The 24,951-nt window shown below is 44.6% G+C and overlaps 1 protein-coding gene across 2 annotated transcripts in view; it reads left to right on the plus strand.

Moving 5' to 3' along the window:
• KDM4B (lysine demethylase 4B) overlaps positions 1–24,951 on the plus strand; it is a 254,704-nt gene that overhangs the window by 71,050 nt on the left and 158,703 nt on the right. For both annotated transcript variants that reach the window (XM_060691827.2, XM_087871259.1), the window contains 2 exons: positions 9,210–9,259; positions 24,062–24,165. In XM_060691827.2, coding sequence (XP_060547810.2) covers positions 9,210–9,259; positions 24,062–24,165 — 154 coding nt within the window. The remainder of the gene's footprint in view (positions 1–9,209; positions 9,260–24,061; positions 24,166–24,951) is intronic.

Below are 24,951 nucleotides of genomic sequence, written 5' to 3' on the forward strand. Positions count from 1 at the left end.
AATCTGGCTTCCCCATTGACTTCCTTTGTCGGAAGGTTGCAAAAGGCGATGCCGTGACCTCGGGTTACCCTGCAACCGTCATAAGTACGAACTGGTTGCCAAGCACCTGAATTTTGACCGTGGAGATGTTGCAAAGGTTGTTACTTTTGCACGGTCTTGCTTGCCACTGCTGTTAAGTGAATCACAGTGGTTGTTAAGCCAGTAACACGGCTGTAAAGGCCCTACGAAACGTCATAAATATGAGCCAGTTGCCAAGCATCTGAATTTTGATCCCGTGGCCACGGGGATGCTGCAACGGTCGTTAAGTATGAAAAACGGTCGTAAGTCTCTTTTTTCGGTGCCATAGTAATTTTGAACGGTCACTAAATGGACTGTTGTAAGTTGAGGACTGCCTGTATTTGAAATAAATAAAAACTCTTCATTTCTTTTCTTTTTCTTTTCTTTTCTTTTCTTTTCTTTTCTTTTCTTTTCTTTTCTTTTCTTTTCTTTTCTTTTCTTTTCTTTTCTTTTCTTTTCTTTTCTTTTCTTTTCTTTTCTTTTTTGGCTTGTTCCTTTCCTCCCTCTTATTTTTGCTTGGTCTCCTTGGTAGGCTATTCAGCGCAGGGTGGATTCTCCTCCCCCCCCCCCCAGATTTGCAGAGCCTTACTTTAAAAAAAAGGAAAAAAGCCATCCTTGATATTTATTCATGTGAGAGGTTTCTCTTTATGAATAAGAAGCAGGCGAGCGAAATTGCTGCATGCTTGAAGTGTGCTATTTGTGCACTCACCTGTGTGGAGTCTCTGGTTGCCCCTGGCAACTAGGCAAATGATTAAATACAAAAAAAAAAAAAAAAACCTGCCCTCGAATGATAAGGTAGAAGCTGGATCGGGAACAACAACAGCCCGGAGCTAGCTCTGCGAGTTAATGATAATAGATGGGTACCAGTTATAGATAGAAGTCTAACATCTTGGCTGGCTCGACTCATGTAGCTTCAAGAAAATTCACTTATTCTTCAAAGGGACCGTCTGCTTGTATGCTTTTTTCCCACCCCTTTTTTTCTTTAAGTGTTGAGAAAATATTTCACTTAGTGGAAAAGTCTGGTTAAGTAAGCATCTTATTTGAAGCAGGCAGATGGTTCAGTTTCTTGAAATGAATAGGAGAGTCTTTCCTTGGGGGAGGAGGGGAGGGGGAAATCTCTGTATTGCAATCGCTCTGCTAAAATCAATCCCAGGGATCAGTTTCGCTTTGATTGGATCCAAGATTTTCTCCAGAATCCTTACATTCTTATTAACATTCTCTCCACTGCTGTCTGTCAGAAGAGAAATGCAGGAAAACCTATAGAAGAGACAGTTTTGTCTAGTGGTCAAGAGACATCAGGCTAGAAAGTGGGAAACGGTGAGTTCAAGTCCTACCTTTGCCATGAAAACCAACAGGGTGATTTTGGGCCAGTCACCATGAGACAGTGAATACTAGTCCCACCTTTAAGCATGAAAGCTGGCTGGATGACTTTGGGCCAATCACCAGGAGACAGTGAGCTCTAGTCCCGCCTTAGATATGAAAGCCGGCTGGGTGACTTTGGGCCAATCACCAGGAGACAGTGAGCTCTAGTCCCGCCTTAGATATGAAAGCCGGCTGGGTGACTTTGGGCCAATCACCAGGAGACGGTGAGTTCTAGTCCCGCCTTAGATATGAAAGCCGGCTGGGTGACTTTGGGCGAATCACCAGGAGACAGTGAGCTCTAGTCCCGCCTTAGATATGAAAGCCGGCTGGGTGACTTTGGGCCAATCACCAGGAGACGGTGAGTTCTAGTCCCGCCTTAGATATGAAAGCCGGCTGGGTGACTTTGGGCCAATCACCAGGAGACGGTGAGCTCTAGTCCCGCCTTAGATATGAAAGCCGGCTGGGTGACTTTGGGCCAATCACCAGGAGATGGTGAGTTCTAGTCCCGCCTTAGATATGAAAGCCGGCTGGGTGACTTTGGGCCAATCACCAGGAGACGGTGAGCTCTAGTCCCGCCTTAGATATGAAAGCCGGCTGGGTGACTTTGGGCCAATCACCAGGAGATGGTGAGTTCTAGTCCCACCTTAGATATGAAAGCCGGCTGGGTGATTTTGGGCCAATCACCAGGAGATGGTGAGCTCTAGTCCCGCCTTAGATATGAAAGCCGGCTGGGTGACTTTGGGCCAGTCACAAGATGGTGAAGTCTAGTTCTGCCGTGGCCATGAAAGCCGGCTAGGTGATTTTGGGCCAATCACCAGAAGAGAGTGAGTTCTACTCCCGCATTAGCTGTGAATGCTGGGTGGGTGACTTTGGGCCAGTTCCTCTCTCTCAGCGCAACCCACCTTACAGGTTGTTGTCGGGCAGAAAAGAGGAGGAGGAAGGTTGGATATGTTTGCTGTATATGCATATACAAATATGTATATGCATATTTGTAAAAATAATAAAGGCAGGATATAAATGAATAAAACTCCTTATAAAACTCGATACTGACCCTGTGACATGGGTGCCATAGAAACCACAGGCATCAGAGTGCAAAAGAATGTTTTATATGTAAGTAGGAATGGTATGTATGTGTATTTGTATGTGTGTTTGTGTTTTTTTATGCATGTCTACACACTCAAATTTATTTTTATTTATTAAATGTATGTATCTGCCCAACTCGCACACAAGTGACTCCAGGCGACTTACAAAATTTAAAAAAACCCACCATGTAGTAAAAACCGATCATTTCCCCCTTCGCCCCACAGAAGCAGCAACACAATCAAACCAGCAATCAAATTTATATGAAAAAATCGGATAGCTGGCAACATCTAGGACACTTGACTAATTACCCAAAGAGAAAATATGCAGTATTAGCACTTGGATAGGAGATCATCAGATCATCAGATATTCCTACATCTAGATTAGACTGGAATTTTTTTTAAAAAGAAAGAAAGATAAAATTATGTCTGCATTTGTGCCAAGAAAAGCATATGGACTGTTCCTCACGCTCACCAGGAATGAAACTCGAGTTGGTTTTTAATCTAAAAATGTACATCCTGATTTTCTAGTGCATATGTGCAGTTCATGTAATATAACTGCCCTCCCCATTTCCATCAGGGCATCCACATGTTTACACCAATTTCTAAGTTCTGTAGCTATTCTTTGCTTTCCCTTTTCAGGATTATGTCTAAATATTTGTTTTTTGTCTTGGAAAATTGCAAGTGCCCATTTCCCTTAAGCTTTTAGCAACATAAGGCCGGGAGGTTTGATAATTATTTTATGTGTCTCCTCCTTTTAACAAAAAAGAGAAAATATCTGTGTTAACTTTACTGCCTTCATAAACCTCTTTTTTTCTCTCTCTCCCTCCCCTCCAAACACGGGGGAATTTCAGACAAACTGGCAGAAAGAATATTTCTGGGTATTTGAACATCTCTCTTGTTTTGACACCTCTCCTTGAGGTTAATGAGTGAACAGTTTGATCTTCCTTGACATTTTGACTTTTTCCCTCCGAAGGCAGCCGGTTGTAGCTGTCTCTTCCGGTGCAGACGAGCCAAAATGCTTCGGTTAAGTGTTTGGCAAGATGTAAGAAGAACAAGCGCTGCAGAGATGAGAGTTGGTCCCAGGGTGTATAAAATGCTGGCTTGTTTGGGGCAGAATTAGTGAGATGTCAAGATATCATTGTGGGGCGGGGGGGAGTTTGGAGGCAGCGCTTCAGTGAAGGATTTCTGGGGGGCCTAAACAGGCAGCCTAGATTTTGTCTAATCATCCAGCATTTACCATAACATTGGAATGTAAATTGCAGGGAGTCCTCGGCTTATGACCACAATTAAGCCCAAAATTTATGTTGATAAGCGAGACATTAAATAAATAAAATAAATAAAATAAAAATAAATTGGTTAAGCGAGTCTTGCCCCATTTCACGACCGTCCTTGCCATGTTAAGTGAATGGCTGCAGTTGTTGAGTTAGGAGCACGTTTGTTAAGTGAATCTGGCTTCCCCGTTGACTTTGCTTCTCAGAGGGTTGCAAAAGGGGGAATCACATGAGCCGCGGTGGCCCAGTGGTTAGAGTGCAGTACTGCAGGCTCCTTCGGCTGACTGACGGCTGACTGCATTTTGGCAAATCGATTCTCTCCAGGCTTATGCTGACTCAGCCTTCCGTCCTTCTGAGGTCAGTAAAATGAGGACCAGGATTGTTGGGGGCCATAGGCTGACTCTGTAAACCGCTTAAAGATGGCTGTAAAGCATTGTAAAGCGGTATATAAGTGGTGTTGCTATCCCAGGACAATTGCAACCATTATAAATATGAATGAGTTGCCAAGTGTCTGAATTTTGATCACAGGGATGCCGCAACAGTGAAATGTGAAAAACAGTCATAAATCACTTTTTTTAGTGCCATGGTAACTTCAATTGGTCACTAAACCAATGGTTGTAAGTTGAGGACTGCCTAAATTGATTAGTTACCTGACTTGGGACACAAAGCTGCTCGCCAGGCTTGGACCTTCTCTTTGCCCTGAAGAGAGACTGTGGCTTTATTTCTCTCAAGAGAAAAGAATATTTGTAGCTCACGATTGAACTGTGGGGTCCTTGATCCTCTCTAAGGTTGGTTGTTTCCTTGCAGACATTTCATGACCCTACTAGGTAACGACATCAGTGCTAGAAGGGAGCGGGGTTTGGTATACTGTCAAACGTTAAGCAACAGCCTAATCAAGGAACCCCCAAGAACACTTTCAACAACACTGACAGGGAAGCCATTTGTATGTAAACAGAGAACCCCACTCCCTACTAACACTGATGATGTTACCTAGTCAGGCCATGAAACGTCTGCAAGAAAACAGCCAAGCTCAGAGAGCACCAGAGACCCCAACAATTATTTCTCTTAAGCCATCCTGCCTTTGTAAACCAAAATTAATATATTATAGTACCTTACAGAATTAATTGCCGTGGTTGTTGGATCAGTGGGTGTCCTTGGGCTCTACACAACACACACACACACACACACTATTTGTCAGGACTAGCACTGATGATGTTACCTACCGGTAGTTAGGATAATGAAAGGTCTGCAAGAAAACAAGCTCAGAGAGCACCAAGGACCCCATAGTCATCGTCTCCTTCTCCTTCTCCTTCTCCTTCTCCTTCTCCTTCTCCTTCTCCTTCTCCTTCTCCTCCTCCTCCTCCTCCTCCTCCTCCTCCTCCTCCTCCTCCTCCTCCTCCTCCTCCTCCTCACAAACCCCACTCCCTTCTAGCACTGATGATGTTACCTAGTTGGATAATGAGATGCCTGCAAGAAGTTAAACGAGCACCAAGGACCCCATAGTCTCTACTCCTCCTCCTCCCCTCTCCCTCTCCACAAACCCCACTTCCTTCTAGCACTGATGATGTTACCTAGGTAGAGTAATGAAACGTCTGCAAGAAAACAAGCTCAGAGAGCACCAAGGACCTCACAGTTCATTTTCTCTTCTTAATTTGAAAGAAAGTAATAAGTGCCCCCCCCCCCGCCCTTTCTGAGCAAGTGTATGCTGGTGGCTCTTTACCATGACTGGCAAAACTGCATTCCCCCCCCCCCCCTTTTCCTGATTTTTAAACTCAATTAATGCAGTTTTCTGACTGCCTATCCAAGCCGCTCCATACTAATTCCGCGGGCCATCTCTCTAGAATTCAGTTAGGCACTTCTGCAAACTATGATAACAGGGCAGCCACGTTCCAACAATATTAACTTCAACAGCCTCACAATTCAATTAATCTTATCTTTCTAACTCCCAATTACAGGCGGTAATTAAGTAAAAATAGCATCGTAATCCAAAGAATGGCATTCATCGTTGACTGCCTCCTAACAGTGAATGCGCCCCAAACTTTCAACACATTCCCAGAAGAAATAGGATAGCTCATTTCTTGCTAATCCACCGGAAGAAGCGCTTGGATCTGGACTAATTTATTCATTGTTTTATTTGTGTTACGTTAGTGAAAAAGGGCTTTAGAAAATTAAAATTCAAGGCAAGCAAAACAAGAGAGAAGTTAAAGGTAATGTCCCAGCGCTCCTTTCTGTCCATATTTTCTTTCTGGCTCGCCCACTTAACATTAGAGCATGAGCTTGCTGATGACTTCAGAGGAAAAACATCACTTTGATCTATAGAAAGTTTGGGGTATATCTTCCTTTTTTAAAAACTTAGTTTCAGGAGGCTTTGTAGCTGCCAGTGAAAGAGGCTTCTCCTATGGGAAACACAGAAACGTACCGATCGAGGAGAATATTTGTAGCTCAGGGTTGAACTGGGGGGTCCTTGGTGCTCTCTGAGCTTAGTCGTCTTCTTGCAGATGTTTCTGTTGAGGGTAAAACTGTCCTCTGCAAAGTGATGCAACGGACCAGACAGCGAATAGATACATTGCTTAGCAAAACACACAGATACTCACAGACTCTGAACGTTTAAAGAAAAATAAACAGTCTTTACTTGTAGTAAAAAAAACAAACTTGGCTTCTCAAAACAAAGATAACACTTCTTCAAATAATCACGGTTCAACACAAAAACATAGTTTGCTTACAATTCCAGTTCTCTTCAGTAACACAGACACAGTTCCTTTCAGCAGTTCAACCTTCTCATAGCAGGAGCAGAAGTGAATGAACTTCCCGCCTTCTCTTATGTCTGCTTAGCACAGCCAATTAGTCATCTTGTAGCAGTTAAAGTTAAAGAACATAGTTTTCTATATATTACCTACCCAACCGTAGGATAAGCATCCAACAGTTTCAGGAACCAACTGGGTAACGTCACCAGTGCTAGAAGAGAGTCGGGTTTGAGGAGAGGAAGTGGAAAAGGGAGGAAGAGGAAGAGAGGAGGATGTTCTGACCTAGGCTTCCCCAGCAGCACGAAGCCGAGTCCTTGTCCCGATAAACCCCTTTTATTTAATTTACAGTGAATTCCTTTCTAGCAAAGTCTTTCCTCTCCCACAGTCTTTCAAGATAGTTCACCATTACTGACCTTTATCAGGCTTGGAGAGTGGCCAGGCCGATATCTTTCAGACTCCACACTGTAACCGACAATACTTGGTAAGAATGCAGGAACAGATCTTCACCCAAATGAACTCCCCTCCCCTTCGCTTCTCTTTATTCCCTATGGGAGGGGCCATTCACCATCCATCTGTGGCTTTACTCCTGAGTTGCCACTTTTTCCTTAGCTGTTCCCTTCTCCTGGCAGCTCTGCGTATGTGCACACTGGGAATAGGATCCAGCTGTTCTTCTGCCTGATGTCCAATTCTGAAGGCAGCTGACAACTGTCAGACGGCCCTGGCCCCATCTCTGCCTCCAACGCAGAGCCCTTGTTATAGCCTTCCCCAGACTCCAGGACTGGCCCATGTTTCTCCCCAATCTCCTCTCTGTCCAAATCTGCTGCCAGATGGCAGCAGATGGCCGCTGGGCCGCTGGGCAGCCACAACAGACGAGAGGGAGGAGGAAAGGAGGAGGAGAAAGAAGAGAGAAAGAGAGGGAGGAGGAGGAAGAAAGAAGGAGGGGAGGAGGAAGAGAGGAAGAAGAAGAGAGAAAAGAGGGAGGAGTAGGAAGAAAGGAGGGGAGGAGGAAGAGAAGAAGAGAGGAAGAGAGGAGGAGGAAGAAAGAGGAGGAGGAAGAGGGGGAGGAAGAAGAGGGGGAGGAAGAAGAGAGGGAGGAGGAGGAAGAAAGGAGGAGAGGAGGAAGAGAGGGAGGAGGAGATCGTCCTTGGTGCTTTCTGAGTTTCATAGTTTCACTGCCCAACTATGTAACATCATCAAGACAAGCCATATGTATATAAACAGAGCGAACCCCACACTCCCTTCTAGCACTGATCCAAAGCACCACCAAGCTCATATGTAAAATAGTGCTACAAAGGAGGGGGGTTTGTGGATAGAGGAGGAGGAGGAGACTGTGGAGTTCTTGGTGCTTTCTGAACTTGATTGTATCTGATGATATTATCTAGTTTGGGAATGAAACGTCTGCAAGAAAATAACCAAGCTCAAAGAGCCCCAGGCACCCCACCCAACACCCCCACATACACAGGAGCTTGATAAGGAAAGCCCATTTGTGCACAGATAGTCCTTGCTTAATAACAATTTGTTCAGCGACCATTCAAAATTACAGCCCTGCTGAATGGATAGTAGTTACAACTGGTCTTCAAAGTTTTGGCTGTTGTAGTCCCCCTCGCAGTCATGTGATCAAAGTTTGGGTGCCTGTAGACGTGAAGGTGATAGTTTCTACAGGGGATAGTGTTCACCATATTCTTCAGTGTTCACCAGTGTTTTCCAAATTCTATTGGACTGTGTTCTCATCACTCATCATGTCCAGTCTTCCTCAGGAGGATGGATCCAAAGAGAATTTTATTTATTTATTTAAAACATTTACATAGGATAAACTCACTGACGTGTATGTGGGATAAACACATGTTGGAACCTACTTCTGTATTTCTTCCCTTCACCTGAGACTTTCCAGAGGAAATAAAAGAATAGACTTCAGAGTGTCCAAAATGGACTTTCTTTACCCTGAAACGGGCTTTTCTGAGCTGATATATTCAATGGCAGAATGTTTTCACACTGCTTTAACAGTTTAGCCACCACCTTCTCTTTCTTTGTTCTTTATTTGGGAAAGTGGGACTCAGAACGAGAGGTTAATCTTCCATGATCCTGTGGTGTTTAAGATAACTGCAGGCTCTTGTGTTCAAATATCTCAGGGGCTGCCACAAAGAAGAGGGGGTCAACCTATTCTCCAAAGGACCAGAAGGCAGGACACGAAGCAACGGATGGAAACTATTCAAAGAGAGAAGCAACCTCAAAATAAGGACAAATTTCCTAACAGTTAGAACAATTAATCAGTAGAATGAGTTGCCTCCAGAAACTGTGGCTGCTCCAACACTAGAGATTGTTAAGAAGAGACTGGACAGATAGTGTAGGGTTTCCTGCTTGGGCAGGGGATTTGTTTGTTTGTTTGTTTGTTTGTTTGTTTGTTTGTTTGTTTGTTTGTTCAATGTATATGCCGCCCTCCTCCGAAGACTCAGGGCGGCTTACAATGCAGCGTTGGGAGGGCCTCCAAGGTCCCTCCCAACGCTGTTATTCTGTTATTCATGTTTGAAATAATGATTACAGAAGGGAGGAGATGTTTTGATAGGGGAAAACTCCTGGCTGGTGGGTTGTGAAGGGCAAAGGACCAGCCTCTGCCAACAGATTCTTAATGAATCGATTTGGGAGCAGAAATTCTAGGCTTAATTTTTCTGATGAGCTTTTCTTTCCTTTGCCAGGTATGCTATACCTCCAGAACATGGCAAGAGGCTGGAAAGACTGGCCAAAGGTAAGATTATTACGTACATCAAAGGGATTGATTCCGTGCCTGCTCAAGGACTAATTTGTGGGCAAATGAATCAATAATGTTACACAAGTCTTGATGCTATGTAAGCTGAGAATATGCATGAAGCTATATATGACGATTGTGATCGCTTCTTTGTGAGGTGCAGCCATTGTCACGGGGTCTGCGAAGGTTTGAAGAAATGTTATGATTTAAATCTTCAGTTAAGACCTGGGGGTCCGTGGCCACAAAAGTTATTTAAAGAGGTTCTGCGGTGAAGGAAATGTTGAGAACGACTGGTTTAAAGCATTTTGCTAATCCTGTCAATATGGTAACACATAAAAAACATTCTCCCCGGTCAAAAACAATTTTTCCATGGACCAGAAGAGGGAATAGTTCCACACGCTATCGCACATGCCCAGATGAAGCCGGTTCCGTGAAAAACAGTTTTTCCATGGAACCAGTCCCTGGTGCCCAAAAGGTTGGTTTAATACACAGTATTTTTACTGGGAGCAATGCTGAACTTTTGCCTATGAAAAATTTACTTACGAGTGAAGTGCTTCTATCAAAAGGACGATAATTTATCTGTCTTAAATTCAATAGGTTTCAATTTTCTTCCGTCACGCATAGACTTTTGTCTTAGTGCCCTTTTGCCTTTTTAACTGTCGTTAAGAATATAACTGTGAGTAGCTGTTCTATTACACCTGACTTCTCTATTCTTCAAAATAATCAAGATAAAGTGAGCGCCAAGGAGAAATAGCAGAAGTCTCACTTAAAAGAGCTTATGCCATATTTTTATAATATAAATCTCAAAGGAAGCTTCTTGTTTATGTAATGAGGCCCAGAGCCAGTGGTGAAATGTAAAATTTGTTACTACCGGTTCTGTGGGCGTGGCTTGGGGAGTAATGTGACTGGGTGGGCGTGGCCAACTTAAAAAAAAAACTTTTAAAAGCATTTTTTTACTATCTCTTTGGCCGAAGAAGTTGTAGAAAGATGCTTTTAAAAGGCTCTGACGATCCCAGCTGAGTTGCCTGGCTTTTTAAAAAAACTTTTAAAAGCATTTTTTCGGCCGAAGAAAAAATGCTTTTAAAAGTAAAAAAAAAAAAAAAAAGCCTCTGATGATAGCGCGGCTCAGCTGGGCATGGGGGGGGGGAGGGATTTTTGCTACCGGTTCTCCGAACCACCGGCTGCCATTGCTACTGGATCAGGCGATCCAGTCCAAACCGGGATCATTTCACCCCTGCCCAGGGCCATTTACAATGTTTAAGACTATCACTTCAGCTTGGCCTAAACAGAATGGCTATTAACTACAGGTAGTCCTCGACTTGCGACTACAGTTGAGCCCAAAATTTCCATTGCTAAGCGAGACACTTAAGTGATTTTTGACTCATTTTTACCACCTTTCTCGCTACAGTTGTTAACTGCGGTTGTTAAGTTACCAACACGGTTATTGAGTGAATCTGGCTTCCCCATTGATTTTGCTTGTCAGAAGGTCACTGCGACCACCATAAATATGAACCGGTTGCCAAGAGTCTGGATTTTAATCACGTGACCCGGGGATGCTGAAATGATCGTAAGTGTGAAAAGTGATCATAAGTCACTTTTTTCAGTGCCGTTGTAACTTTGAACGGTCACTAAATGAACTGTTGTAAATCAAAGACTACCCATAATACGTGTTCACTAAACAACTCTCCTAATCAAGGAGAGAAGCAACCTAGAACTAAGGAGAAATTTCCTGGCAGTTAGAACAATTAACCAGTGGAACTCCTTGCCACCAGAAATTGTGAATGCTCCAACACTGGAAGTTTTAAAGAGGAGATTGGACAGCCATTTGTCTGAAGTGGTGTAGGGTTTCCTGCTTAAGCAGGGGGCTGGACTAGAAGACCTCCAAGGTCCCTTCCAACTCTGTTATTCTGTTCTATTCAATGCATTTTCCCTTCTTGATTTTCAGTACCCGTAGGATACAGACCAAGGGTGAAGCTTGACTCTTGACTCTTACCTAACTGACTATTAGGGGGGTGGGGGTGGGGGAGGGAATGAACAATAAAAAGGCAGGCAGTTAGTTATTGGGCTGCCCCTTCAATGTCAAATAAATAGAAAAAATACATGAGGTGTCCGGATGAAGGAAAGCATCACGCCCGTCGCTTAGGAAGCCATTCCCTCTGGCGACATTGCACAAAATAGAAATAACATATTGAAAACCAGCGACTGGAAAATGAGAGTCGCAAACCAATTTTTTTTATTCATACCATTTTCTCTTGGTCATATGTCAAGCTTTTACAAAAACCGCCGTTTCCGCCAGCACAAAAACCTCCATCAATCCCGATTGCCCATAAGAAGATGTAGACCTACGTTGTGTTTCAAAATAGAATTTGGAAGTCTGTGTTAAACTGAATCTATGGGATATTATTTCTGCTGCTGCCCACCCCCCTTTTGTTTTTGGAAGTTAATACTGTAATGATTTGGTCCAGATACGTGGTTTTGCTCCATCTGGAAGTGGATGAATGTGTTGTATTTTGGGGGGGTGTGTGTGTGTGGATAATTTGATTCTTGGTGTGATCATGAGTCCTTTCATAGAAGAGAATGTTTGTAGCTCAGGATTGAACTGTGAGGTCCTTGGTGCGCCCTGAGATTGGTTGTTGTCTTGCAGATGTTTCATAACCAGGGATGAACTCCTGAAGGTTTGGCAGTGTTCGGGCAGTCCTCTAGCCAAGGATTGCCGGGATTTGGCGAATGCCCAAATGCCACCCCTGGCTGGCCACGCCCACCCCTCCCTGCCCCTTCCACCCCTCCCCTCCCCTCCCAGGAGTCTCCACGTGACCCATTCATCATTCCAAGTAAGTGCAGGGGCCGCATGGAGGGTCCGGGAGGGCAAAAAACGGGCCTCCCAGAAGTCTGGAAATGGACCTGTTTCTGGCCTCCAGAGGGGCTCCGGCCTCCTGGGGGAAGCAGTTTTCGCCCTCCCAGAGACTCAAGGAAAGCCTCCAGAGCCTGGGGAGGGTGAAAAAGGGCCCCCTCTGCAATGGTGTAGGCGGCCGACTACACCATGCCCACCATGGTCACGCCCACCCAGCAACAGGGCAGCGAACCTGTTGCTAAAGGATCTGAAGCCCACCCCTGTTCATAACCCAACTAGATAATGCCATCAAGTGCTGGAAGAGAGTAGGGTTTGATATATGTGTTATTCAAACAGCCTAATCAAGGAACCACCACCACGCACAAGGGAAAGCCACTAGTATATAAAAAGAGACAAAACCCCACTCCCTTCTAGCACTGATGATGTAACCTGCTTGGAGCCTGAACCGTCTGTAAGAAAACCATCAAGCTCAGAGAGCCCCAAAGACCCCACAGTTCTTCTTGATCAACACCTTCTCAGTAGCAGCACTCCTCCCAAGTAAGGTGATCATAGCTCTGTCTCCATACCTGATTGTTGGCGAGGATCCTTAGAAAACCCTTGGTAGGTCAGATCAAAGCTCTTGTCCTCTGCGCCCACAAAAACAGAATAACACAGTTTGAAGGGACCTTGGAGGTCTTCGAGTCCAACCTTCTGATCAGACAAAAAAACCCATACCTTTTCAGACACATGATTGTCCACTCACTTCCTTAAAGCCTCCCATGATGGGGCAACCACAACTTCTGGAGGCAAGTTGTTCCACTGGTTTAATTGTTTTCACTGTCAGGAAATTCCTCCTTCGTTCTAGGTTGCTTCTCTCATTGATTAGTTTCCATCCATTGCTTCTTGTCCTGCCCTCAGGTGCTTTGGAGAATAGTTTGACCCCCCTTTTCTTTGTGGCAGCCCCTCAAATATTGGAACACTGCTATCTTGTCACCCCAAGTCCTTCTTTTCATTAAACTAGACATACCCGGTTCCTGCAATCGTTCTTCATACTATTTTAGCCTCTAGTCTCCTAATCATCTTTGTTGCTCTTCTCTGCACCCTTTCCAGAGTTTCAATTTTGAAGATTTTACAGGCTGAACCCAGCACCGATATATCCAGTTCTACAAACCCGCTTCAAACCTAACTCACTTGACCAAACCCTTTCCCGTCCCAAACAGGAATACAGGTAGTCCTCGACTTAAAACAGTTCATTTAGTGATCATTCAAAGTTACAACGGCACTGAAAAAAGTGACTTATAGAGAATAGGTTGATCCCTCTTCTCTCCGACAACCCCTCAAATATTGAAAGGCTGCTACCATGTCACTCCCCTAGTTCTCCTTTTCATTAAAAACAAGAGTGGTGTTTACTGCCACTTGGCTTTCTATATTTTTATACCTGGAAATTGCTGACTAAATCACATTAATCTGGATCGCCTGATATATGTCTCACATCCATCTGAGATGCACTTAAGCTTTTCCCCTTGATAATGAGTTAGCTGGCAAAACCAGGATTGCACTATATCGAATTAATTAATGTTACAGATGTTACATGGGATGTTAAAAAACAAAGAAACAAACCCAGAAGATTGAAAATGTACTCTCTTATTTCAGAAGACGTAGTTGAGCTCCTAATTCTGCTAAATCCCAATTTTGATTTTTAAGGACAATTGAGAACGTAGTAATTTCCTTAAGAATTAAGTGCCGTATTTTCAGAAGCCGGTCTTATCCTAGCCTCCCAGCTCTGCTTGTGACAACAGCAACAAATTGCTAATTTGATTCCATAGATTTAACATCTATACGTGTCTGTAGCCACTGGTCTTTATAACTCAAGTCAGCAGAGAGAGAGAATTTAAACTAAATTGTACGAGAATGGATCCTGCTCTCTCCAAAACTATCAATGCTCCAAATAAGACTGTGAGATAGGAGAAGGGAGATGGCTGCATTATGCGCTTGTGTTGCTCACAGTTGTAAGGATGAATTAACGTTAAAGCCTGTTTACCGCAGTGGCTTGAAAATATTTACAGACCCTTCGCATCCTGGACATAAACTCTTTCAACTCCTACCCTCAAAACGATGCTATAGAGCACTGCACACCAGAACAACTAGACACAAGGACAATTTTTTTCCCCCATGCCATCACTCTGCTAAACAACTAATTCCCTCAACACTGTCAAACTATTCACTAAATCTGCATTACTATTAATCTCATCGTTCCCACCACCCATCTCCTTCCACTTATGACTGTATGACTGTAACCTTGTTGCTGATATCCTTAAGATTTATATTGACTGTTTCCCTATGACTATCATTAAGTGATAGTGTTGTACCTTATGATTCTTGATGAATGTATTTTTTCTTTTATGTACTCCGAGAGGGTATGCACCAAGACAAATTCCTTGTGTGTTCAATCACACTTGGCCAATAAAGAATTCTTTCTCTCTTTCTCTTTCTCTTCTATATTTTGATCTTAATTATTATTCCCCATAGCACAGAGAAGCAGAGATGGTCAAATGGATTCTTTTATCCAAAGAAGAGATTATATTTAACTTTGTTTCTGTTTGGAAATTTCTTCCGGATTTTGTACTTGCAATGAAAAAGATATATGAAACTTCGATTTTGTTTTTGCTAATTAGATAGGTTTGTTGTTACATAAATGGCTAGTACGTACTGTTGTGTAAAAGGTTGAGGTTGTAATGTTGTTATCTTCTGTGCTAAAGAGAGTTGGAAGTTGGTGCCTTTTTCTTTCCTTTTCCCTCTTTTGTTGTTTTGTTAGTTGCGAAGTTGTATCCAACCATCACCACCCCATGGACAACGTTCCTCCAGGCCTTCCTGTCCTCTACCATCCTCTGGAGTCCATTTAAGCTCACGCCGACTGCTTCAGTGACTCCATCCAGCCACTTGGTTCTCTGTTGTCCCCTTCTTCTTTTGCCCTCAATCGTTCCCAGCATTAGGCTCTTCTCCAGGGAGTCCTTCCTTCTCCTTAGGTGGCCAAAGTATTTGAGTTTCCTCTTCAGGATCTGGCCTTCGAAAGAGCAGTCAGGGTTGATCTCCTGTAGGGCTGACCGGTTGGATCACTTTGCAGTCCAAGGGACTCGCAGGAGTCTTCTCCAGCACCGGGGTTCAAAGGCCTCCATTCTTTGGCGCTCGGCCTTCCTTATGGTCCAACTTTCACAGCCATACGTTGCAACTGGGAAAACCATAGCCTTGACTATACGCACTTTTGTTGGCAAGGTGATGTCTCTGCTTTTTAGTATGCTGTCTAGATTTGCCATAGCTTTCCTCCCCAGGAGCAAGCGTCTTTTAATTCCTTGGCTGCAGTCCCCATCTGTTTCCCTCCTTACACCATATTACATCCTTCTAGTTTTCTATTCCTTTTTTGAATTTCCCTTTGTATTCTAAAGGTTGATCAACTAATGCAAACGTGAAACTGAAGAGAGAGAGGAGAAGGGAGAATGGCTGTGCTATGTGCTTGGTGTTGCCTACAGTTATTATAAGGATGAATTCACCTTAGAGTCTGTTTACCACAGTAGCTTCTACATTTCGATCTTCATAATAAATTCCCCTGCTGGAGTTGGAAGTTTTAGAAGATATGGTGTGGCACTGTCTGGGAGAAACCGAACCTAACATTAACCCCACACTTCGCCCCATGCTGCAAAGATGCTCAGAACGTAGCATAAGCTTGGGAGTAATGCGCAAAATGAATAGCTGAGCTCTAAATGGGCACACTGGGAGGGTGGCGGAACCCGTGGAGGGAAGCGTTAATGGGTTGCCACGTTATTGGTGCTAATCACTTAAAATGCGCTCCTTTATTAGGAGCTTTAATGAGAGCCACTTAAACTGTGCATTAAAAAGAGGAACTGCAGAGGAGGACGGTGAACTGGGTGGCAGGCACTCATAAGTCTAATTGAAATGCTTTTAGTACAGGGGGGAAAAGTTGCCAGAAGCCAGTAATTCTTTGCACTTTAAAAAAACAACCCAAACCCTCCATCACGTAGCATCGATTAATGTTTTGTTGTTCAAGGCTTGGAATTATATTTTATTTTTGTAAGCTTTCTCCCGTGTCTCTCTCCCCCCCACCCCCAGTCCACTCCCTCTCTTCCTCACCCTACTTTTACCCACACTTCTGGATCTGAATAGTTGATAGCATATTGAGTAGAAGCCTTGAAAAATCAGGATAACAGAGCTGGAAGGGACCTCGGAGGTTTTCTAGCCCAATTCACTCTATACCCGTGATGGCGAACCTATGGCACGCGTGCCACAGGTGGCACGCGGAGCCATATTAGTGAGCACGCCAGCTCAGCTCTGGGGCGCATGCGCGCGCCGGACAGCTGATTTTCAGGCCTTCTGGGCCCACCAGAAGTAGGGAAACAGGCTGTTTCCTGCCTCTGGAGGCCTGGGGGGGTGGGGGGTGGGGAAAGCCCATTTTTCTTTCTTACCTGGCTCCAGATCCTCTCTATTTATCTGGGAAGGGAGAAAACAGCCTTTCCCTCTCCCTTGGAGGCCCTACAGAGGCTGAAAGGGCCCCTTTCCCGACTCCCGGTGGGACAGGAAGTGACGTTTTTTTCTGTCCCCAGCCTCCAGAGACCCTAGAGAGGCTCCTAGAGACTCCTAGAGAGGCTCCTAGAGACTCCTAGAGAGGTTCTGGAGGCTGGGGACAGCAAAAAACATCACTTCCTGTCCCACCGAGAGTTGGGAAATGGGCCCTTTCAGCCTCCATAGGGCCTCCAAGGGAGTGGGAAAGGCTGTTTTCGACCTTCCCAGATCCATAGAAAGGACCTGGAATCAGGTAAGAAAGAAAAACGGGCCTACCAGGCCATCATGTGCCAGGAGCAGGGGTGGGTGGAGTTGCATGTGCATGTGCGTGGGCACGTGCATGCGCAACCCTCCCCCCCGCCCCCCCTCTCCTGGCACGCGATGGCAAAAAGGTTAGCCATCACTGCCCTATACCATTCCAGACAAACGGCTGTCCAGTCTTGTCTTAAAAACCTCCAGTGTTGTAGCACTCACAATTTTTGGGGACAATTTGTTCCACTGATTAATTGTTCTCACTGTCAGGAAATTTCTCCTTAGTTCTAGGTTGCTTCTCTCCTTTGATTAGTTTCCATCCATTGCTTCTTGTCCTGCCTTCCAGTGCTTTTGGAAAATAGATTGACCCCCCCTCTTTGTGGCAACCCCTCAAATATTAGAATATTGCTATCATGTCACCCCTAATTCTTCTTTTCTTTAGACCAGCCAAACCATTCTTCATATGTTTGGTTTATTTATTTATTTATTTATTGGTTCGATTTATATGCCGCCCTTCTCCGGAGTTTCAGGGCGGCTTACAATGCGTTAAGCAATAGCCTTCATACTTTTGTATATACCTGCTTAGTAGGGCTTTCGGCGGCCCCCCCAAGCGGTGTTCTTTTTTAAAAAAAAAAAAAAATACAAAGTCAGCTTATTGCCCCCACAATCTGGGTCCTCATTTTACCTACCTCGAAAGGATGGAAGGCTGAGTCAACCTTGAGCCTGGTGAGAATTGAACTTGCAGTAATTGCAGGCAGCTGGTGTTACTTAACAGCACTTTAGTCTGCTGCGCCACCAAGGCTGTTTATATTCTTCATATGTTTTAGTCTTCAGGCCTTTGATCTTCTTAGTTGCTCTTCTCTGAACTTTTTCCAAAGTCTCAACATCTTTTTTGTAGTACAGTCACCAAAATTGGTTGCACTCTTCCAGGTGTGGCCTTACTAGGGTTTTATAAAGTGGTACTAATACTTTATGTGATCTTGATTCTATGCTTCTGTTTATACAACCCAGGATTGTTTTAGCTTTTTTGGCTGCTGCTGCTCGTCCACCAGGACTCCAAAGTCCCTCTCACAGCGACTGTTTTTGAGCCAGGTCTCGCCTAATCTATACTTTTATTTTTCCTACCTAAATGTAAAACTTAGCTTTTCTCCATATTAAAATTCATTTTGTTGCATAGGGCCCATCTGTAGGCTTTCCCCCCTCCACCTCCAAATAAAATTGAGCCTTCCTTCTCCTTTTTTAATAACCTGTCTACGCTGCTCTGTACTAGCTTGAACACCTGGTCAGAAAGTCAGTATGTATCTTCGGCAGCTGCTTGAATCCCAAATGAGTTAATTCTGCCTTGGCAATAGCTTGACTAGCATCTAATGAGACCTTGCTTTTTTTATTTATAATATTTTTGAGTGGGAAGGAAATCCTATTAAAGAAAACATTCCCCAGCGGGTACCTTACAGGAGCCTTGACTTATAATTCTCTCACCTCTAGCAGTCCCGGTCAATGCTGCATAATCATTTAAAGTGAAGAGATTAAAAAGGGGGGAAAAAAAAGTAAGAATGCAGATACGTCAAGAACACCTGTTCCACAGCAACTGGAAGAACCTAGTCTGCTATGGAATTCCTTTTTGATAAGTCTCCACATCAAACCCTCGAATTGAAGGATCCATGGGGAATAAATCAAATTTTTCCTGAACGATAAAATCAAAAGCATTCATATAACGGGCAGGGTTTTTTTTTCCTTTGCACAAGGAGAATCTGGAAGGTGATGCATGTCCTCTTCCTGATGTTCTACCACATGTTTTCTCATTTCTTCAGTTTCTGCGGTCGTCCACTTTGACAGGGGAGAATCTGGGTGGTTTAACAAGGGTTAAAAATACATCAGAAGGAGCGGCAAGCTCCGTTGGGCTGTTGGGCTTTTCGGAAGCCACTGCCTGCATACCCCACTGCAGAGCATCGTCCACAAGGAGGGGAAACACTGAAAAGAAAGATAAAATAATCTTTTAAGATTTGGAACATGCGGTTCCTCTTGGAAAAGTGAAGCCAGCAAAGCATCTGATTAGAAGAGGCAGAAAAAAGCCAGATTGTATGCCGAATGCAACGTGGCTGTAGCACATGGAATGATAAGATTGACATACCAGATTAAAAATCAGGAATCCGGTAACACCTTTTCCGATCTAAGAGGTTTGATTGAAAGGCAAACGCTTTTGTGAGCTCCGAGCTCTATAGTGGGGTGTGCAGACGGTGCCTTCAGAAAAGCTGCTTCTTCTGTTTCTGATGTTTTTAACTTTTGTGGGTCCCCCCAGATACACTTTTTCTAATAACATTTGTCACCATGGATTCGCACAGCTCTCCTACGACAACAGCTCAAAGTAACATGAATGTGGGAGGGAATTTTCACCATCTCAAACAGAATTGTGGTCTGTCTTATCTTTTTTTTTTTTTTTAAAGAGTTTTTATTGAATAAGCAGGATTATAACAATTCAACGTTTTCGGTGTGGTCTGTTTTATCATACCCATGAAAAATACTAGAACTTTCCTGCCAGGTCAGAGTGAAGGACCATCTTTGCTATCTTCTGATCTAGCAAAGTTTGATGTTTGAGACCCTAGAAAGAGGAGAGAGAAAAGCCACATAGATGCTTAAGGGTCTGCAGGCTAAAACATACAATGAAAGAACTGTAGAAACTGGGCATGTCTAGTCTAACGAAGAGAAGGACACTGGGATGAAGTGGTAGCAGTCTTCCAGTACAGGTAGTCCTTGACTTACAACACTTCATTTAGTGACGGTTCAAAGTTACAATGGCACTGAAAAAAGCAACTAATCACCATTTTTCATACTTACGACCATTGTAACATCCCCATGGCCATGTGATTTACATTCAGACGCTTGGCAACTGACTCAAATTTATGAACTGTCACAGAGAAGAGGAAGTCAAAGCACCAGAAGGCAGGACAAGAAGTAACAGATGGAAACTAATCAAGGAGAGAAGCAACCTAGAACTAAGGAGGAATCTCCTGACTGTGAGAACTTAGAATTAGTGGAAGGACTTGTCTCCAGTAGCTGTGGGTCCTCCATAATTGGAGAGTTTCAAGAAAAGATTGGACAGCTATTTGTCTGGGATAGTATAAAGATTCCTGCCTTGGGCAGAGGCAGTGGTGGGCTGCTGCCGGTTTGGACCAGTTTCTAGCGAACCGGTAGTTCCGGTCAGCTGGCCCCGCCCACCCGCCCCTGCCCTATTCTGTCCTATATTTCCTTCTCTTTGGCTCAGCTGATTTGCACGGCACAGCTGATTTCTGCGCCTCCGCTGTTCTCCTGCTTGGGGCTGCCTTAGAAGGTAAGCAGCTGAGCTTCAAATTGCTGTATCTTGAATGTTGCGCGCAAGCGCATTAGGCACACTTACGCGCTCACAGAACCGGTTGCAGCCCACCACTGGGCAGGGGGTTGTATTAGAAGACCTCTGAGGTCCCTTCCAGCCTGTTCTGACCTAGGCTTCCCCAGCAGCATGAAGCCGAGTCCTCATCCTGATAAACCCCTTTTATTTAACTGACAGTGAATTCCTCTCCAGCAAAGTCTTTCCTCTCCCACAGTCTTTCAAGATAGTTCATAATTACCGACCTTTATCAGGCTTGGAGAGTGGCCAGGCCGATATCTTTCAGACTCCACACTGTAACCGACAATACTTGGTAAGAATGCAGGAACAGATCTTCACCCAAATGACCGAATTGTCTCCTGCAAACTCCCCTCCCCTTCGCTCCTCTTTATTCCCTATGGGAGGGGCCATTCACCGTCCACCTGTGGCTTTACTCCTGAGTCGACCCTTGTTCCTTAGCTGTCCCCTTCTCCTGGCAGCTCTGCACATGCGCACACTTTGAACAGGATCCAGCTGTTCTTCTGCCTCATTGATGTCTGATTCCAAAGGCAGCTGACAACTGCCATATGGCCCTGGCCCCATCTCTGTCTCCGATGCAGAGCCCTCATCAGAGCCTTCCTCAGACTCCAGGACTGGCCCATGTTCCTCCCCAACCTCCTCACTGTCCGAATCTGGCAGGCCACAACACAGCCCTATGATTCTATGAAAATGAAGTGCAGAGCCCTAGTGGTCCTCTCAAAAGGCTCATGGCCTCCACAGAGTCCCTAGCTGAAGAATCCCAAGTGGGAGAGTCTACTATACATTTGCGATCCGTTTGTGGGTTGGTTGAGGCGGTTGATTCAGGAGGGAGAGAACTGTAGGGATGATAAACCTTTGACTGGTTTCCCCTTATCGACGGAGTCAAGGGCTAGGGCAAAAGGGAAAGAAGTCCTCCCTTTAACAGACAATGCCCCAACTTTTTGCCCGATTGTGCGATTCAAAGCAAATTTGTTGTGTCCTGCACAATAGATTTTTTTAACTGTTTTTAAAAATCCTTTTCTATGTTCAGCATGAAGAGCTAAGGCTGGGTTTTGGCCGCTTGCCTGCCTTATCATCAGCGTGAAAAGCATTTCATTTCCATAGACCTCGACAAACGCAGAAGGATAGCGAAGAAATAACACCAGGGCTGCAGTGAAACTCGCTTGTTTGGCTTCTTGTAATTCATTTGCATGGCATACGGCTGCCGTAATAATGAAAATGTTGGCAAAAGGAGTTTGCTTGATTGAGCAAGGAAATTTTTTTTTCTTTTTTTTTTTTTTTTTGCAAGAACGGTCCAGGTTTCAACCCCGTACGTTGCGTGATGAACAGAGTGCCTTTTAACACATTTCAACATACGCTGGCCCTGGCTTTTATTAAGCACTTTATTTCATTAGAGGGGCTTATTAAAATATTTCTACGTTGTACTTGCGTTTTGGTCCACAAGCTGCCCTAACTCCTAACTTTTTATCTGCAGTGTAGGACAAGCTTCACTGGTGTTGAGTTAAATTTATAATAAAGGTACATGTGTAACTTAAAAAGAGCTGCCAAGTGTGGCAACGGCATTTCTGTGCTGCAAAAGTTGCGCACGGGTAGTCCTTGACTTACGACCACAATGGAGCTCAAAATTTTTCTTGACGAGCAAATCAATTACGACGTGAGTTTTGCTCCGTTGGCCCCACCGTTGCTAAGTGAATCACTGCAATATATCCCAGGGGTGCTTTTTCAACTGTCGTGTTTTTTTCTTTAAAGAGGTTTCGCTTCTCATCCAAGAAGCTTCCTCAGCTCTGATTGGATGGAGGGGAAATGGAAGGATTGATATTCCTTGCAGACCGCTGGTCATTTGCATCCTTTGAGAGAGTCGTGAAAGTTTTAAGAAGCACCTTTTGGGATAACCATGATCTGGATGACTAAGAATCTCCATAGACCAGGGGTCTCCAAGCTTGGCAACTTTAAGACTTTAAGACTCAGCCAGCTTTGCTTGCTGAGGAACTCTGGGAGTTGAAGTCCACAAGTCTTAAAGTTGCCAAGGTTGGAGGCCTCTTCCTTAGACAACAACTGTAGTTGTTAAGTCAGTAACCCGGTCGATAAGTGAATCAGGCTTCCCCATTGACTTTGCTTGTCAGAAGGTCGCAAAAGGGGATCACGTGACCCCCGAGGGGGAACTGCGACCATCCTAAATAAACCACCTGCACTGTTTTCGAAAGGAAAAGAATTGTTTTTGATTCTGACGAACCAGAGGAAGCTTTCCTTTTTACCGGAATCTGTGGGAATGGACAGGTTGTGCGGAGGGGAGAGAAATACACACTTTCTGCTTGTGACTTTATTAGTATAAAACTAGCAATAGGCAAGAGCAGAAGTTTTCAGTTGCTTAGAGAAGCTGGTCTTTGAGAGGGTCTTTGCAGTCAATAAAGGAGGGCTTTTTTATTAGTCCTGGATCCTGAAGGCTATAAGTATAAAGCCGTGGGGGGGAGGGGGCTTTGTTCTCTTTCTCTCCCTCCCCCTCCCTCTCTTTGTCCCTCTCTCTCGATCCCCCTCTCTCTCCTTCTCCCTCCCTCTGCTTCTCCCTTTCTCTCCCTCCATCTCTGTCTCCCTCTCCCTCTCCTCCTCTGTCCTTTTCTTTCTGTCCCTGTTTCCTTCTCCCTCCCTCTCCTTCTCCCTCCCTCTCTGCTTCTCCCTTTCTCTCCCTCCATCTCTGTCTCCCTCCCTTCCTCTGTCCCTTTCTCCCTCTCCCTGTCTCCTTCTCCCTCCCTCTCCCTCTCCCTCTCTCTCTGCTTCTCCCTTTCTCTCCCTCCATCTCTGTCTCCCTTTCTCTCCCTCCCCCCTCTCTGTCCCTCTCCCTCATCTCTCTCTCCCCTTCTCCCTTTCTCCCTCCCTCCCTCCCTCTCTCTCTCCTTCACATATATGCACACACTTGATAAAATGCTTAATCTCTTCTTGGTTGTGAACATTGAGAAAATCTACACGGATATAAGAAGCCAACTAGTGTTCGTTTAAAAAAAATTGATTGTCACCTCTTCTTTGATAACCTAATCTTTCTGACAAAGAAGCAAAGAAGGTTATGATTCTCCCAGTTTCCAACTCTTGATACTTTGTGAGAAGCTGCATGTTCACATCATGGGCTGTTTCCGTAGATGTGGACTAGTCTGTCTCCAGCAGGTTTTCCTATCCTAGGCAATACCCCAAGCAGAGATATACAGATCCATTGCACTCACTCATGGACTCTGCTTGCTGACTTTATCCTTACCATGTATGTATGTATGTTAGCATGCATGTATGTATTTGTTTTTTTTTCTTCTTTATTACATTTCTGAACCACCCATCTGCCTCGAACATGGAGTCTGGGTGGTCCACAATAAAATGTTAAAATATAAAAAGAGTACATATAAAAAATTTTAAATTCTAGCTAATTTGGCCTCTTAGTCTTTTGCCTTCAGTTTAGAGCAGGGGTCTCCAACCTTGGCAACTTTAAGCCTGGTGGACTTCAACTCCCAGAATTCCCCAGTCAGCAAAGTTGAAGTCCGCCAGGTTTAAAGTTGCCAAGGTTGGAGACCCCTGGTTTAGAGAGTGAAATGCTTGCCTGGTTTTGAAGCGAGCAAGGCCCTGTCTGATCTAGGAACCTCTTTGTGATGCACCTTTCACAACTTGTTCATGTTAGAAAAATGATAACCTTGAGATTATTCGCAACTTTATTTTTGTTGGATTGCAGGTATTTCTTGAGACCTGGTGATACTTAACTTGTTTTTTTCCCCCCCTCCTTTTGTAGGATTTTTTCCTGGGAGTTCTCAGGGATGCGATGCCTTCCTGCGACACAAGATGACCCTCATTTCACCTTCCATCTTGAAAAAATACAGCATCCCTTTTGACCGGGTAGGTACCCAGACTGTTTCCAGGAAACCTTCTGCCGATCCTTCAAACGTTGCCCTCTCCAAGGGATGAAGCTGAACAGTGAAGCCTCTGGGACGCTGAGGTCAGATTGCAATAGAAACAGGGACCACTACAGTAGTCCTCGATATACATCCACAATAGGGACCAGAGTATTTGTTCGTTAAGCAAGACATTGTGTGATTACACCCGGTGTTACAACCTTTTTACCACAGTCATTAAGTAAATTACATGGTTGTTAAACCGAATCGCATGGTTTGCCCATTGACTGTTAGTTGGAAGCTGGTTGGAAGGTTGCAAATGATGATCACATGACCGCAGAACGCTGCAAGTTGAAGTCCACAAGTCTTAAAAGTTGCCAAGGTTGGACAGCCGTGGTTTAAATCGGGGGTCCCCCAACCTGTGGGCCACAGCCTATTCGCAACCGGGCCATGTGAGCGTTGCAGGTGCTCACGGCCCCACTCTTGCGGGCTCTTGGGCGGGGCTTCACTCGTGCAAGTGTTGGGGCGCTCGCACCCCACTCACATGAGCAACAGGTAATTGCACATTCACACACACATCCGCTTGCCCGTCCCACAAAACCATCCCCTCTTTCTCTATGTTCCCTCCCAGCCCCCACTAGGGGCTGCCAACCCAGAAAGGTTGGGGAACTCTGGTTTAAATGATGGTGGCATGGTGGTTAGAGTGCAGTATTGCAGGCTAACTCTGCCCACTGCCAGCAGTTTGACCTTACCGGCTCAAGGTTGACTCAGCCTTCCATCCTTTTGAGGT

This window comes from Pantherophis guttatus, chromosome 1 (genome assembly GCF_059756535.1).
Source record: "Pantherophis guttatus breed Tessera chromosome 1, ASM5975653v1, whole genome shotgun sequence".
Classification (NCBI taxonomy): domain Eukaryota; kingdom Metazoa; phylum Chordata; class Lepidosauria; order Squamata; family Colubridae; genus Pantherophis; species Pantherophis guttatus.